The sequence below is a fragment of the Hypanus sabinus genome, unplaced genomic scaffold, assembly GCF_030144855.1.
Source record: "Hypanus sabinus isolate sHypSab1 unplaced genomic scaffold, sHypSab1.hap1 scaffold_2376, whole genome shotgun sequence".
Classification (NCBI taxonomy): domain Eukaryota; kingdom Metazoa; phylum Chordata; class Chondrichthyes; order Myliobatiformes; family Dasyatidae; genus Hypanus; species Hypanus sabinus.
The window spans coordinates 2604-20518 of NW_026780493.1; the positions used below are offsets into that span (position 1 = coordinate 2604).

The 17915-nt window shown below is 60.3% G+C and overlaps 2 protein-coding genes across 2 annotated transcripts; both read left to right on the top strand.

Moving 5' to 3' along the window:
- The first annotated feature begins 417 nt into the window (after window positions 1–417).
- On the top strand, window positions 418–5996 carry LOC132387935 (E3 ubiquitin-protein ligase RNF31-like). The gene is made up of 3 exons (XM_059960255.1): window positions 418–581; window positions 5176–5290; window positions 5812–5996. Exons 1-3 carry the CDS (start codon window positions 525–527, stop codon window positions 5979–5981), a joined length of 342 nt encoding a protein of 113 aa, XP_059816238.1. The 5' UTR covers window positions 418–524; the 3' UTR covers window positions 5982–5996.
- On the top strand, window positions 4219–5103 carry LOC132387936 (uncharacterized; the record flags this gene model as incomplete). Its single annotated transcript, XM_059960256.1, has 2 exons — window positions 4219–4301; window positions 4950–5103. Coding segments are annotated over 2 exons (237 nt in total), but the record flags the coding sequence as incomplete, so codon positions are not given.
- Window positions 5997–17915: the final 11919 nt, after the last annotated feature.

Genomic DNA, 17915 nt, shown 5'->3' on the forward strand with positions numbered 1-17915 from the left:
GTGGGCGCTGGAAATATGGAGCAATGGATGAAAAATGCTGGAGGAATTTTGCTGGGTCAAGCAGTATATATGAATGGAAATGAACAGTCAACATTTTGGGCTGAGACTCTTCATCAGGACAGGAAGTCCCTTCATCAGGACAGGAAGTCCCTTCATCAGGACAGGGAGACATTTCATCATAAAGGAAGGGAGGCAGAAATCAGAAGAGATTGAAGCTGAAACAAAGACTGTTTATTTCCATTCATCGATGCTGAGTTCCTCCATGGTTTTGTGTGTTGCTTACCTTCACCAATGCAAGCAATGACCTCTGGCTGTTTCTTTCCAAGAATGATCTGCAGCTGCTCTTTGATCTTTGAAGGAGCTGGGAGAGGGAGGGTGGATGTCAAGGATACAGGGAAACTGGTGAGAGTTGGGGAGTGGATTAGGGGAAAGGGTGAAGGGTGTTGAATGGTTGGTCACCACCCCCGACACACCTCTCTCCCCTCTCCCAGTGCTCCAATGGCTTCATCTATGACGGGAACCAGATGCAAGTGACCTGTCCTCAGTGCCAGGGCAGCTTCTGTGTGGAGTGCAAGAGACCGGTGAGTGGGGCCGACCTGAACCCCCTCCTCGCTCAACCGTCACTCGCCCCCCTCGTTCAAACCGTCACACCCCCCTCGCTCAACCGTCACTCCCCCTCTCGCTCAACCGTCACTCGCCCCTCTCGCTCAACCGTCACTCGCCCCTCGCTCAACCGTAACTTCAACCGTCACTCCCCACTCGCTCAACCGTCACTCTCCCCTCACTCAACCGTCACTCGCCCCCCTCGCTCAACCGTCACTCCCCCTCTCGCTCAACCGTCACTCGCCCCTCTCGCTCAACCGTCACTCCCCCCTCGCTCAACCGTCACTTCAACCGTCACTCCCCTCTCGCTCAACCGTCACTCGCCCCTCACTCAACCGTCACTCGCCCCTCGCTCAACCGTCACTCGCCCCTCGCTCAACCGTCACTCCCCACTCGCTCAACCGTCACTCCCCCTCTCGCTCAACCGTCACTCCCCCCTCGCTCAACCGTCACTCCCCACTCGCTCAACCATTACGCCCCCTCTCGCTCAACCGTCACTCGCCCCTCTCGCTCAACCGTCACTCCCCCCTCGCTCAACCGTAACTTCAACCGTCACTCCCCTCTCGCTCAACCGTCACTCGCCCCTCACTCAACCGTCACTCGCCCCTCGCTCAACCGTCACTCGCCCCTCGCTCAACCGTCACTCCCCACTCGCTCAACCGTCACTCCCCCTCTCGCTCAACCGTCACTCCCCCCTCGCTCAACCGTCACTCCCCACTCGCTCAACCATTACGCCCCCTCTCGCTCAACCGTCGCTCCCCCTCTCGCTCAACCGTCGCTCCCCCTCTCGCTCAACCGTCGCTCCCCCTCTCGCTCAACCGTCACTCCCCCCTCTCGCTCAACCGTCGCTCCCCCTCTCGCTCAACCGTCGCTCCCCCTCTCGCTCAACCGTCGCTCCCCCTCTCGCTCAACCGTCACTCCCCCCTCTCGCTCAACCGTCACTCCCCCTCTCTCAACCACCACTCCCCCCTCGCTCAACCGTCACTCCCCCCTCTCTCAACCACCACTCCCCTCTCGCTCAACCGTCACTCCCCTCTCTCAACCACCACTCCCCACTCGCTCAACCGTCACTCCCCCTCTCTCAACCACCACTCCCCTCTCGCTCAACCGTCACTCCCCTCTCTCAACCACCACTCCCCACTCGCTCAACCGTCACTCCCCCTCTCTCAACCACCACTCCCCCCTCGCTCAACCGTCACTCCCCCTCTCAACCACCACTCACCTCTCGCTCAACCGTCACTCCCCTCTCGCTCAACCGTCACTCCCCCCTCGCTCAACCACCACTCCCCCCCTCTCTCAACCACCACTCCCCTCTCGCTCAACCGTCACTCCCCTCTCTCAACCACCACTCCCCACTCGCTCAACTGTCACTCCCCCTCTCTCAACCACCACTCCCCTCTCGCTCAACCGTCACTCCCCCTCTCTCAACCACCACTCCCCACTCGCTCAACCGTCACTCCCCCCTCTCTCAACCACCACTCTCCTCTCGCTCAACCGTCACTCCCCTCTCTCAACCACCACTCCCCACTCGCTCAACCGTCACTCCCCCTCTCTCAACCACCACTCCCCTCTCGCTCAACCGTCACTCCCCCTCTCTCAACCACCACTCCCCTCTCGCTCAACCGTCACTCCCCTCTCTCAACCACCACTCCCCACTCGCTCAACCGTCACTCCCCCTCTCTCAACCACCACTCCCCACTCGCTCAACTGTCACTCCCCCTCTCTCAACCACCACTCCCCTCTCGCTCAACTGTCACACCCCTCTCTCAACCACCACTCCCCACTCGCTCAACCGTCACTCCCCCTCTCTCAACCACCACTCCCCTCTCGCTCAACCGTCACTCCCCCTCTCTCAACCACCACTCCCCACTCGCTCAACCGTCTCACTCCCCCTCTCTCAACCACCACTCCCCACTCGCTCAACCGTCACTCCCCCTCTCTCAACCACCACTCCCCACTCGCTCAACCGTCACTCCCCCTCTCTCAACCGTCACTCCCCCTCTCTCAACCACCACTCCCCACTCGCTCAACCGTCACTCCCCCTCTCGCTCAACCGTCACTCCCCCTCTCGCTCAACCCGTCACTCCCCCTCTCGCTCAACCGTCACTCCCCCTCTCTCAACCACCACTCCCCACTCGCTCAACCGTCACTCCCCCTCTCTCAACCACCACTCCCCACTCGCTCAACCGTCACTCCCCCTCTCTCAACCACCACTCCCCACTCGCTCAACCGTCACTCCCCCTCTCTCAACCACCACTCCCCCCTCGCTCAACCGTCACTCCCCCCTCTCTCAACCACCACTCCCCACTCGCTCAACCGTCACTCCCCCTCTCTCAACCACCACTCCCCACTCGCTCAACCGTCACTCCCCCTCTCTCAACCACCACTCCCCACTCGCTCAACCGTCACTCCCCTCTCTCAAACACCACTCCCCACTCGCTCAACCGTCACTCCCCTCACTCAACCACCACTCCCCACTCGCTCAACCGTCACTCCCCCCTCTCAACCACCACTCCCCACTCGCTCAACCGTCACTCCCCCTCTCTCAACCACCACTCCCCTCTCGCTCAACCGTCACTCCCCTCTCTCAACCACCACTCCCCTCTCGCTCAACCGTCACTCCCCCCTCGCTCAACCGTCACTCCCCACTCTCGCTCAACTGTCACTCCCCCTCTCGCTCAACTGTCACTCCCCCCCTCGCTCAACCGTCACTCCCCCTTTCGCTCAACCGTCACTCCCCCTTTCGCTCAACCGTCACTCCCCCCCTCGCTCAACTGTCACTCCCCACTCTCGCTCAACCGTCACTCCCCCTCTCGCTCAACCGTCACTCCCCCCTCGCTCAACCGTCACTCCCCCTCTAGCTCAACCGTCACTCCGCCTCTCGCTCAACCGTCACTCCCCGTTCTCGCTCAACCGTCACTCCCCGCTCTCGCTCAACCGTCACTCCCCCTCTCGCTCAACCGTCACTCCCCCTCTCGCTCAACCGTCACTCCCCCCTCTCGCTCAACCGTCACTCCCCCTCTCGCTCAACCGTCACTCCCCCTCTCGCTCAACCGTCACTCCCCCTCTCGCTCAACCGTCACTCCCCCTCTTGCTCAACCGTCACTCCCCCTCTCGCTCAACCGTCACTCCCCCCTCTCGCTCAACCGTCACTCCCCCTCTCGCTCAACCGTCACTCCCCCTCTCGCTCAACCGTCACTCCCCCTCTCGCTCAACCGTCACTCCCCCTCTCGCTCAACCGTCACTCCCCCTCTCGCTCAACCGTCACTTCCCCTCTCGCTCAACCGTCACTCCCCCCTCGCTCAACCGTCACTCCCCCTCTCGCTCAACCGTCACTCCCCCTTCGCACAACCGTCACTCCCCCTTCGCACAACCGTCACTCCCCCCTCGCACAACCGTCACTCCCCCCTCGCTCAACCGTCACTCCCCACTCGCTCAACCGTCACTCCCCCTCTCGCTCAACCGTCACTCCCCACTCTCGCTCAACCGTCACGCCCCACTCGCTCAACCGTCACTCCCCCCTCTCGCTCAACCGTCACTCCCCCTCTCGCTCAACCGTCACTCCCCCTCTCGCTCAACCGTCACTCTCCACTCTCGCTCAACCGTCACTCCCCCCACGCTCAACCGTCACTCCCCCCTCTCGCTCAACCGTCACTCCCCCCTCTCGCTCAACCGTCACTCCCCCCTCTCGCTCAACCGTCACTCCCCCTCTTGCTCAACCGTCACTCCCCCTCGCTCAAGCGTCACTCCCCCTCTCGCTCAAGCGTCACTCCCCCTCTCGCTGAACCGTCACTCCCCCTCTCGCTGAACCGTCACTCCCCCTCTCGCTGAACCGTCACTCCCCACTCTCGCTCAACCGTCACTCCCCCTCTCGCTCAACCGTCACTCCCCCCTCGCTCAACCGTCACTCCCCCCTCGCTCAACTGTCACTCCCCCCTCGCTCAACTGTCACTCCCCACTCGCTCAACCGTCACTTCCCACTCGATCAACCGTCACTCCCCCTCTCGCTCAACCGTCACTCCCCCCTCTCACTCAACCGTCACTCCCCCCTCGCTCAACCGTCACTCACCCCTCGCTCAACCGTCACTCCCCCCTCTCGCTCAACCGTCACTCCCCCCTCTCGCTCAACCGTCACTCCCCCCTCTCGCTCAACCGTCACTCCCCCTCTCGCTCAACCGTCACTCCCCACTCTCGCTCAACCGTCACTGCCCCCTCGCTCAACCGTCACTCCCCCTTACTCACCGACCCCCCTCACTAATCTCCCCCTTGCTAAAATCCCTGCTACCCCCTCACTGCCCCTCTCGCTAACTCCCACATTTGCTCTCCTTCACTCGCCTCACCTCACTCCCCTCTCTCACACCCGCAAACACTCCCTCGCCACCCCCCTTGCTACCTCTCCCCTCAGTACACCCCACTCGTCCCCCTATCGCTCTGTTCTCTCACCCCTCCCCATCTCAATCCCCCCTTTCTGCTTCCCCCATCTACACCCCCTACCTCTACCCCTTCTCCCCATCCCCTCTCCCCCCTATCACCTCCCCTCCGTGTGACACCCCTGTCCTGTCCCATTGCCAGTGGGAGCCACAGCACCAGGGTATCAGCTGCGATGAGTTCCAGACATGGAAACGGGAGAACGACCCGGAGTACCAGGCCCAGGGGCTGGCCGCCTACCTCAAGGAGAATGGCATTGGTGAGTGAGGGGAGGGTCCGTATTGTCCTGGGGGGTGGGGGGGGGCGACCCTCTGTCAGCTGGATGATCAATTAACTCATTTCCTTCCCACCCCTCTCTCCCTCCCCTCCCACACTCCTGCACCCTCACCCACCCCTCCTTTACTCAAATCCTCACCCTCCCTCCCTCTCACCAAAACCCACCTCACCTTCCAACTCTCTCTGCCCCTACACGCCCGCACTCATCCCTCACTCTGCCCCCACACTCCCTCCTTCTGCTCCCACGTTGTTTGTCATCCCCTCCCTAACCTATTCCCACACCTGTCACCCCTCTCCCTACCACACCCTCTCTCTCACTACCCCGCCCTCTCTCTCCCTACCCCGCCCTCCCACCACGCCTCCTCGCTCCATACCCTGTCCTCTCTCACCCCTACACCCACCCACGCTCTCCCTACCCCGCCCCCTCTCTCTCCCTAACCCGCCCCTCTCTCACCCTACCCCACACTTTCTCTCCCTGCCTCACTCCCCCTCCCCCTCTGACAGACTGCCCCAAATGTAAGTTCCGCTACGCACTGGCTCGAGGCGGCTGCATGCACTTCACCTGCTCTCAGTGTCAGTACGAGTTCTGCAGCGGCTGTTACAACGCCTTCCTCAGCAAAAAGGTCAGTATCTCACATTGCTCACAGCCTCTCGTGCCACGGTACCAACGGTAACCCAGCATCCTCACACGGTCCCTCAGTGACCCCTCTCCCCCAGCACCCTGTGTCACTGACTGTATCCCCACTGACAATAACCCAGCTCCCTCACACGGTCCCTCAGTGACCCCTCTCCCCCAGCGCCCTGTGTCACTGACTGTATCCCCACTGACAATAACCCAGCTCCCTCACACCGTCCCTCAGTGACCCCTCTCCCCCAGCACCCTGTGTCACTGACTGTATCCCCACTGACAATAACCCAGCTCCCTCACACCGTCCCTCAGTGACCCCTCTCCCCCAGGGCCGTGTAACTGACTGTATCTCCACTGACAATAACCCAGCTCCCTCACACTGTCCCTCAGTGACCCCTCTCCCCCAGCACCCTGTGTCACTGACTGTATCCCCACTGACAATAACCCAGCTCCCTCACACCGTCCCTCAGTGACCCCTTTCCCCCAGCGCCCTGTGTCACTGACTGTATCCCCGCTGACATTAACCCAGCTCCCTCACACCGTCCCTCAGTGACCCCTTTCCCCCAGCACCCTGTGTCACTGACTGTATCCCCGCTGACAATAACCCAGCTCCCTCACACTGTCCCTCAGTGACCCCTCTCCCCCAGCGCCATGTCACTGACTGTATCCCCACTGACAATAACCCAGCTCCCTCACACCATCCCTCAGTGACCCCTCTCCCCCAGCACCCTGTGTCACTGACTGTATCCCCACTGACAATAACCCAGCTCCCTCACACTGTCCCTCAGTGACCCCTCTCCCCCAGCGCCGTGTCACTGACTGTATCCCCACTGACAATAACCCAGCTCCCTCACACCGTCCCTCAGTGACCCCTCTCCCCCAGCACCGTGTAACTGACTGTATCCCCACTGACAATAACCCAGCTCCCTCACACCGTCCCTCAGTGACCCATCTCCCCCAGCACCGTGTAACTGACTGTATCCCCACTGACAATAACCCAGCACCCTCACACCGTCCCTCAGTGACCCCTCTCCCCCAGCACCGTGTAACTGACTGTATCCCCACTGACAATAACCCAGCTCCCTCACACCGTCCCTCAGTGACCCCTCTCCCCCAGCAACCTGTGTCACTGACTGTATCCCCACTGACAATAACCCAGCTCCCTCACACCTTCCCTCAGTGACCCCTCTCCCCCAGCACCGTGTAACTGACTGTATCCCCACTGACAATAACCCAGCTCCCACACACCGTCCCTCAGTGACCCCTCTCCCCCAGCACTGTGTCACTGACTGTATCCCCACGGACAATAACCCAGGTCCCTCACACCGTCCCTCAGTGACCCATCTCCCCCAGCACCGTGTAACTGACTGTATCCCCACTGACAATAACCCAGCTCCCTCACACCGTCCCTCAGTGACCCCTCTCCCCCAGCACCGTGTAACTGACTGTATCCCCACTGACAATAACCCAGCTCCCTCACACCGTCCCTCAGTGACCCCTCTCCCCCAGCACCCTGTGTCACTGACTGTATCCCCACTGACAATAACCCAGCTCCCTCACACCTTCCCTCAGTGACCCCTCTCCCCCAGCACCGTGTAACTGACTGTATCCCCACTGACAATAACCCAGCTCCCTCACACCTTCCCTCAGTGACCCCTCTCCCCCAGCACCCTGTGTCACTGACTGTATCCCCACTGACAATAACCCAGCTCCCTCACACCGTCCCTCAGTGACCCCTCTCCCCCAGCACCGTGTAACTGACTGTATCCCGACTGACAATAACCCAGCTCCCTCACACGTTCCCTCAGTGACACCCTCCCCCAGCGCCCGGTGTCACTGACTGTATCCCCACTGTCGATAACCCATCTCCCTCTCACCGTCCCTCAGTGACCCCTCTCCCCCAGCGCCCTGTGTCACTGACTGTATCCCCACTGACAACAGCCCAGCTCCCTCACACCAACCCTCAGTGACACCTCTCCCCCAGCACCATGTCACTGACTGTATCCCCACTGACAATAACCCAGCTCCCTGACCGTCCCTCAGTGACCCCTCTCCCCCAGCACCGTGTCACTGACTGTATCCCCACTGACAATAACCCAGCTCCCTCACACCGTCCCTCAGTGTCCCCTCTCCCCAGCACCGTGTAACTGACTGTATCCCCACTGACAATAACCCAGCTCCCTCACACCGTCCCTCAGTGACCCCTCTCCCCCAGCACCGTGTAACTGACTGTATCCCCACTGACAATAACCCAGCTCCCTCACACCTTCCCTCAGTGACCCCTCTCCCCCAGCACCCTGTGTCACTGACTGTATCCCCACTGACAATAACCCAGCTCCCTCACACCTTCCCTCAGTGACCCCTCTCCCCCAGCACCGTGTAACTGACTGTATCCCCACTGACAATAACCCAGCTCCCTCACACCGTCCCTCAGTGACCCCTCTCCCCCAGCACCGTGTAACTGACTGTATCCCCACTGACAATAACCCAGCTCCCTCACACCGTCCCTCAGTGACCCCTCTCCCCCAGCACTGTGTCACTGTCTGTATCCCCACTGACAATAACCCAGCTCCCTCACACCGTCCCTCAGTGACCCATCTCCCCCAGCACCGTGTAACTGACTGTATCCCCACTGACAATAACCCAGCTCCCTCACACCATCCCTCAGTGACCCCTCTCCCCCAGCACCGTGTAACTGACTGTATCCCCACTGACAATAACCCAGCTCCCTCACACCGTCCCTCAGTGACCCCTCTCCCCCAGCACCCTGTGTCACTGACTGTATCCCCACTGACAATAACCCAGCTCCCTCACACCTTCCCTCAGTGACCCCTCTCCCCCAGCACCGTGTAACTGACTGTATCCCCACTGACAATAACCCAGCTCCCTCACACCTTCCCTCAGTGACCCCTCTCCCCCAGCACCCTGTGTCACTGACTGTATCCCCACTGACAATAACCCAGCTCCCTCACACCGTCCCTCAGTGACCCCTCTCCCCCAGCACCGTGTAACTGACTGTATCCCGACTGACAATAACCCAGCTCCCTCACACGTTCCCTCAGTGACACCCTCCCCCAGCGCCCGCTGTCACTGACTGTATCCCCACTGTCGATAACCCATCTCCCTCTCACCGTCCCTCAGTGACCCCTCTCCCCCAGCGCCCTGTGTCACTGACTGTATCCCCACTGACAACAGCCCAGCTCCCTCACACCATCCCTCAGTGACACCTCTCCCCCAGCACCCTGTGTCACTGACTGTATCCCCACTGACAATAACCCAGCTCCCTGACCGTCCCTCAGTGACCCCTCTCCCCCAGCACCGTGTCACTGACTGTATCCCCACTGACAATAACCCAGCTCCCTCACACCGTCCCTCAGTGTCCCCTCTCCCCAGCACCGTGTAACTGACTGTATCCCCACTGACAATAACCCAGCTCCCTCACACCGTCCCTCAGTGACCCCTCTCCCCCAGCACCCTGTGTCACTGACTGTATCCCCACTGACAACAACCCAGCCCACTCACTGTCCCTCAGTGACCCTCTCCCCCAGCACCCTGTGTCACTGACTGTATCCCCACTGACGATAATCCAGCTCCCTCACACCGTCCCTCAGTGACCCCTCTCCACCAGCACCCTGTGTCACTGACTGTATCCCCACTGACGATAATCCAGCTCCCTCACACCGTCCCTCAGTGACCCCTTTCCCCCAGCACCCTGTTTCACTGTCTGTATCCCCACTGACGATAACCCAGCTCCCTCACACCGTCCCTCAGTGACCCCTCTCCCTCAGCGCCCTGTGTCACTGACTGTATCCCCACTGACAATAACCCCGCTCTCTCACACAGTCCCTCAGTGTCCCCTCTCCCCCAGCACCCTGTTTCACTGACTGTATCCCCACTGACAATAACCCCACTCTCTCACACAGTCCCTCAGTGACCCCTCTGCCCCAGCGCCCTGTGTCACTGACTGTATCCCCACTGACAATAACCCAGCTCCCTCACACCGTCCCTCAGTGACCCCTCTCCCCCAGCATTGTGTCACTGACTGTATCCCCTCTGACAATAACCCCGTTCCCTCACACCGTCCCTCACTGACCCCTCTCACCCAGCGCGCTGTGTCACTGACTGTATCCCCACAGATGATAACCCAGCTCCCTCACATCGTCCCTCAGTGACCCCTCTCCTCCAGCGCCCTGTGTCACTGACTGTATCCCCACTGACAATAACCCAGCTCCCTCACACCGTCCCTCAGAGACCCCTCTCCCCCAGTGTCCTGTGTCACTGACTGTATCCTCACTGACAATAACCCTGCTCCCTCACACCGTCCCTCAGTGACCCCTCTCCCCCAGCACCCTGTGTCACTGACTGTAACCCCACTGACAATAACCCAGCTCCCTCACCGTCCCTCAGTGACCCCTCTCCCCCGCACCCTGTGTCACTGCCTGAATCCCCCCTGACGATAACCCAGGTCCCTCGCACCGTCCCTCAGTGACCCCTCTCCCACAGCACCCTATGTCACTGACTGTATCCCCACTGACAACAACCCAGCTCCCTCACATCGTCCCTCAGTGACCCCTCTGCCCCAGCACCCTGTGTCACTGACAGTATCCCACTGACAATAACCCAGCTCCCTCACACCGTCCCTCAGAGACCCCTCTCCCCCAGTGTCCTGTGTCACTGACTGTATCCTCACTGACAATAACCCTGCTCCCTCACACGGTCCCTCAGTGACCCCTCTCCCCCAGCACCCTGTGTCACTGACTGTAACCCCACTGACAATAACCAGCTCCCTCACCGTCCCTCAGTGACCCCTCTCCCCCGGCACCCTGTGTCACTGCCTGAATCCCCCCTGACGATAACCCAGGTCCCTCGCACCGTCCCTCAGTGACCCCTCTCCCCCAGCACCCTGTGTTACTGCCTGAATCCCCCTGACGATAACCCAGGTCCCTCACACCGTCCCTCAGTGACCCCTCTCCCCCAGCACCCTATGTCACTGACTGTATCCCCACTGACAATAACCCAGCTCCCTCTCACCATCCCTCAGTGACCCCTCTCCCCCAGCACCCTGTGTCATTGACTGTATCCCCACTGACAATAACCCAGCTCCCTCACACCGTCCCTCAGTGACCCCTCTCCCCCAGCACCCTGTGTCACTGACTGTATCCCCACTGACAATAACCCAGCTCCCTCACACCTTCCCTCAGTGACCCCTCTCCCCCAGCACCGTGTAACTGACTGTATCCCCACTGACAATAACCCAGCTCCCTCACACCTTCCCTCAGTGACCCCTCTCCCCCAGCACCCTGTGTCACTGACTGTATCCCCACTGACAATAACCCAGCTCCCTCACACCGTCCCTCAGTGACCCCTCTCCCCCAGCACCGTGTAACTGACTGTATCCCGACTGACAATAACCCAGCTCCCTCACACGTTCCCTCAGTGACACCCTCCCCCAGCGCCCGCTGTCACTGACTGTATCCCCACTGTCGATAACCCATCTCCCTCTCACCGTCCCTCAGTGACCCCTCTCCCCCAGCGCCCTGTGTCACTGACTGTATCCCCACTGACAACAGCCCAGCTCCCTCACACCATCCCTCAGTGACACCTCTCCCCCAGCACCCTGTGTCACTGACTGTATCCCCACTGACAATAACCCAGCTCCCTGACCGTCCCTCAGTGACCCCTCTCCCCCAGCACCGTGTAACTGACTGTATCCCCACTGACAATAACCCAGCTCCCTCACACCGTCCCTCAGTGACCCCTCTCCCCCAGCACCCTGTGTCACTGACTGTATCCCCACTGACAATAACCCAGCTCCCTCACACCTTCCCTCAGTGACCCCTCTCCCCCAGCACCGTGTAACTGACTGTATCCCCACTGACAATAACCCAGCTCCCTCACACCTTCCCTCAGTGACCCCTCTCCCCCAGCACCCTGTGTCACTGACTGTATCCCCACTGACAATAACCCAGCTCCCTCACACCGTCCCTCAGTGACCCCTCTCCCCCAGCACCGTGTAACTGACTGTATCCCGACTGACAATAACCCAGCTCCCTCACACGTTCCCTCAGTGACACCCTCCCCCAGCGCCCGCTGTCACTGACTGTATCCCCACTGTCGATAACCCATCTCCCTCTCACCGTCCCTCAGTGACCCCTCTCCCCCAGCGCCCTGTGTCACTGACTGTATCCCCACTGACAACAGCCCAGCTCCCTCACACCATCCCTCAGTGACACCTCTCCCCCAGCACCCTGTGTCACTGACTGTATCCCCACTGACAATAACCCAGCTCCCTGACCGTCCCTCAGTGACCCCTCTCCCCCAGCACCGTGTCACTGACTGTATCCCCACTGACAATAACCCAGCTCCCTCACACCGTCCCTCAGTGTCCCCTCTCCCCAGCACCGTGTAACTGACTGTATCCCCACTGACAATAACCCAGCTCCCTCACACCGTCCCTCAGTGACCCCTCTCCCCCAGCACCCTGTGTCACTGACTGTATCCCCACTGACAACAACCCAGCCCACTCACTGTCCCTCAGTGACCCCTCTCCCCCAGCACCCTGTGTCACTGACTGTATCCCCACTGACGATAATCCAGCTCCCTCACACCGTCCCTCAGTGACCCCTCTCCACCAGCACCCTGTGTCACTGACTGTATCCCCACTGACGATAATCCAGCTCCCTCACACCGTCCCTCAGTGACCCCTTTCCCCCAGCACCCTGTTTCACTGTCTGTATCCCCACTGACGATAACCCAGCTCCCTCACACCGTCCCTCAGTGACCCCTCTCCCTCAGCGCCCTGTGTCACTGACTGTATCCCCACTGACAATAACCCCGCTCTCTCACACAGTCCCTCAGTGTCCCCTCTCCCCCAGCACCCTGTTTCACTGACTGTATCCCCACTGACAATAACCCCGCTCTCTCACACAGTCCCTCAGTGACCCCTCTGCCCCAGCGCCCTGTGTCACTGACTGTATCCCCACTGACAATAACCCAGCTCCCTCACACCGTCCCTCAGTGACCCCTCTCCCCCAGCATTGTGTCACTGACTGTATCCCCTCTGACAATAACCCCGTTCCCTCACACCGTCCCTCACTGACCCCTCTCACCCAGCGCGCTGTGTCACTGACTGTATCCCCACAGATGATAACCCAGCTCCCTCACATCGTCCCTCAGTGACCCCTCTCCTCCAGCGCCCTGTGTCACTGACTGTATCCCCACTGACAATAACCCAGCTCCCTCACACCGTCCCTCAGAGACCCCTCTCCCCCAGTGTCCTGTGTCACTGACTGTATCCTCACTGACAATAACCCTGCTCCCTCACACCGTCCCTCAGTGACCCCTCTCCCCCAGCACCCTGTGTCACTGACTGTAACCCCACTGACAATAACCCAGCTCCCTCACCGTCCCTCAGTGACCCCTCTCCCCCGCACCCTGTGTCACTGCCTGAATCCCCCCTGACGATAACCCAGGTCCCTCGCACCGTCCCTCAGTGACCCCTCTCCCACAGCACCCTATGTCACTGACTGTATCCCCACTGACAACAACCCAGCTCCCTCACATCGTCCCTCAGTGACCCCTCTGCCCCAGCACCCTGTGTCACTGACAGTATCCCCACTGACAATAACCCAGCTCCCTCACACCGTCCCTCAGAGACCCCTCTCCCCCAGTGTCCTGTGTCACTGACTGTATCCTCACTGACAATAACCCTGCTCCCTCACACGGTCCCTCAGTGACCCCTCTCCCCCAGCACCCTGTGTCACTGACTGTAACCCCACTGACAATAACCCAGCTCCCTCACCGTCCCTCAGTGACCCCTCTCCCCCGGCACCCTGTGTCACTGCCTGAATCCCCCCTGACGATAACCCAGGTCCCTCGCACCGTCCCTCAGTGACCCCTCTCCCCCAGCACCCTGTGTTACTGCCTGAATCCCCCCTGACGATAACCCAGGTCCCTCACACCGTCCCTCAGTGACCCCTCTCCCCCAGCACCCTATGTCACTGACTGTATCCCCACTGACAATAACCCAGCTCCCTCTCACCATCCCTCAGTGACCCCTCTCCCCCAGCACCCTGTGTCATTGACTGTATCCCCACTGACAATAACCCCGCTCCCTCACACCTTCCCTCAGTGACCCCTCTCCCCCAGCACCCTGTGTCACTGACTGTATCCCCACTGACAACCCAGCTCCCTCACACCGTCCCTCAGTGACCCCTTTCCCCCAGCGCCCTGTGTCACTGACTGTATCCCCACTGACAATAACCCAGCTCCCTCACACTGTCCCTCAGTGACCCCTTTCCCCCAGCGCCCTGTCACTGACTGTATCCCCACTGACAACCCAGCTCCCTCACACCGTCCCTCAGTGACCCCTTTGCCCCAGCGCCCTGTGTCACTGACTGTATCCCCACTGTCAATAACCCAGCTCCCTCACACTGTCCCTCAGTGACCCCTTTCCCCCAGCGCCCTGTCACTGACTGTATACCCACTGACGTTAACCCAGCTCCCTCAAACTGTCCCTCAGTGACCCCTCTCCCTCAGCACCCTGTGTCACTGACTGTATCCGCACTGAGAATAACCCCGCTCTCTCACACAGTCCCTCAGTGACCCCTCTGCCCCAGCACCCTGTGTCATTGACTGTATCCCCACTGACAATAACCCCGCTCCCTCACACCTTCCCTCAGTGACCCCTCTCCCCCAGCACCCTGTGTCACTGACTGTATCCCCACTGACAACCCAGCTCCCTCACACCTTCCCTCAGTGACCCCTCTCCCCCAGCACCCTGTGTCACTGACTGTATCCCCACTGACAACCCAGCTCCCTCACACCGTCCCTCAGTGACCCCTTTCCCCCAGCGCCCTGTGTCACTGACTGTATCCCCACTGACAATAACCCAGCTCCCTCACACCGTCCCTCAGTGACCCCTTTCCCCCAGCGCCCTGTGTCACTGACTGTATCCCCGCTGACAATAACCCAGCTCCCTCACACAGTCCCTCAGTGACCCCTCTCCCCCAGCACCCTGTGTCACTGACTGTATCCCCACTGACAATAACCCAGCTCCCTCTCACCATCCCTCAGTGACCCCTCTCCCCCAGCACCCTGTGTCATTGACTGTATCCCCACTGACAATAACCCCGCTCTCTCACACAGTCCCTCAGTGACCCCTCTTCACCAGCACCCTGTGTCACTGACTGCATCCCCACTGACAATAGCCCAGCTCTCTCACACCGTCCCTCAGTGACACCTCTCCCCCAGCGCCCTGTGTCACTGACTGTATCCACACTGACAATAACCCAGCTCCCTCACACTGTCCCTCAGTGACCCCTCTCCCCCAGCACCCTGTGTCACTGACTGTATCCCCACTGACAATAACCCAGCTCCCTCACACCGTCCCTCAGTGACCCCTCTCCCCCAGCGCCCTGTGTCACTGACGATAACCCAGCGTCCTCATGCTGTCCCTCAGTGACCCCTCTCCCCCAGCGCCCGGTGTCACTGACTGTATCCCCACTGACAACAACCCCGCTCCCTCACACCGTCCCTCAGTGACCCCTCTCCCCCAGCACCCTGTGTCACTGACTGTATCCCCACTGACAATAATCCAGCTCCCTCACACCATCCCTCAGTGACCCCTCTGCCCCAGCACCCAGTGTCACTGACTGTATCCCCACTGACAATAACCCAGCTCCCTCACACCGTCCCTCAGTGACCCCTCTCCCCCAGCACCCTGTGTCACTGACTGCATCCCCACTGACAATAGCCCAGCTCTCTCACACCGTCCCTCAGTGACACCTCTCCCCCAGCGCCCTGTGTCACTGACTGTATCCACACTGATAATAACCCAGCTCCCTCACACTGTCCCTCACTGACCCCTCTCCCCCAGCACCCTGTGTCACTGACTGTATCCCCACTGACAATAAGCCAGCTCCCTCACACCGTCCCTCAGTGACCCCTCTCCCCCAGCGCCCTGTGTCACTGACTGTTTCCCCACTGACAATAACCCAGCTCCCTCACACCGTCCCTCAGTGACCACTCTCCCTCACTGCCCTGTGTCACTGACTGTATCCCCACTGATAATAACCCAGCTCCCTCACATCATCCCTCAGTGACCCCTCTCCCCCAGCACCCCGTGTCACTGACTGTATCCCCACTGACAATAACCCAGCTCCCTCACACCGTCCCTCAGTGACCACTCTCCCTCACTGCCCTGTGTCACTGACTGTATCCCCACTGATAATAACCCAGCTCCCTCACATCATCCCTCAGTGACCCCTCTCCCCAGCAGCCTGTTCAACTGACTGTATCCCCACTGACAATAACCCAGCTCCCTCACACCATCCCTCAGTGTCCCCTCTCCCCCAGCAGCCTGTGCAACTGACTGTATCCCCACTGACAATAACCCAGCTCCCTCACACCGTCCCTCAGTGACCCCTCTCCCTCAGTTCCCTGTGTCACTGATTGTATCCCCACTGACAATAACCCAGTCTTCTCACACCGTCCCTCAGTGACCCCTCTCCCACAGTGCCGTGTCACTGACTGTATCCCCACTGACAATAACACAGCTCCCCCACACCATCCCTCAGTGACCCCTCTCCCCCAGCAACCTGTGTCACTGACTGTATCCCCACTGACAATAACCCCGCTCTCTCACACAGTCCCTCAGTGACCCCTCTGCCCCAGCACCCTGTTTCACTGACTGTATCCCCACTGACAATAACCCCGCTCTCTCACACAGTCCCTCAGTGACCCCTCTGCCCCAGCACCCTGGGTCACTGACTGTATCCCCACTGACAATAACCCCTCTCCCTCACACCGTCCCTCAGTGACCCCTCTCCCCCAGCGCCCTGTGTCACTGACTGTATCCCCACTGACTGTAACCCAGCTCCCTCACACCGTCCCTCAGTGACCCCTCTCCCACAGCACCCCAGTCACTGACTGTATCCCCACTGACAATAACCCAGCTCCCTCACACCATCTCTCAGTGACCCCTCTCCCCCAGCATCCTGTGTCACTGACTGTATCCCCACTGACGATAATCCAGCTCCCACACACCGTCCCTCAGTGACCCCTCTCCCCCAGCATCCTGTGTCACTGACTGTATCGCCACTGACGATAACCCAGCTCCCTCACCGTCCCTCAGTGACCCCTCTCCCCCAGCACCCTGTGTCACTGCCTGAATCCCCCCTGACGATAACCCAGGTCCCTCGCACCGTCCCTCAGTGACCCCTCTCCCCCAGCACCCTGTGTTACTGCCTGAATCCCCACTGACGATAACCCAGCTCGGTCACACCGTCCCTCAGTGACCCCTCTCCCCCAGCGCCCTGTGTCACTGACTGTATCCCCACTGACAATAACCCAGCTCCCTCTCACCATCCCTCAGTGACCCCTCTCCCCCAGCACCCTGTGTCACTGACTGTATCCCCACTGACAACCCAGCTCCCTCACACCGTCCCTCAGTGACCCCTTTCCCCCAGCACCCTGTGTCACTGACTGTATCCCCACTGACTATAACCCAGCTCCCTCACACCGTCCCTCAGTGACCCCTTTCCCCCAGCGCCCTGTGTCACTGACTGTATCCCCGCTGACATTATCCCAGCTCCCTCACACCGTCCCTCAGTGACCCCTCGCCCACAGCATCCAGTGTCACTGACTGTATACCAACTGAAGTTAACCCAGCTCCCTCACACCATCCCTCAGTGACCCCTCTCCCCCAGCACACTGTGTCACTGACTGTATCCCCACTGACGATAATCCAGCTCCCTCACACCGTCCCTCAGTGACCCCTTTCCCCCAGCGCCCTGTTTCACTGACTGTATCCCCACTGACAATAACCCCGCTCCCTCACACCGTCCCACAGTGACCCCTCTGCCCCAGCGCCCTGTGTCACTGACTGTATCCCCACTGACATTAACCCCGCTCCCTCACACTGTCCCTCAGTGACCCCTCTCCCCCAGCGCCCTGTGTCACTGACTGTATCCCCACTGAC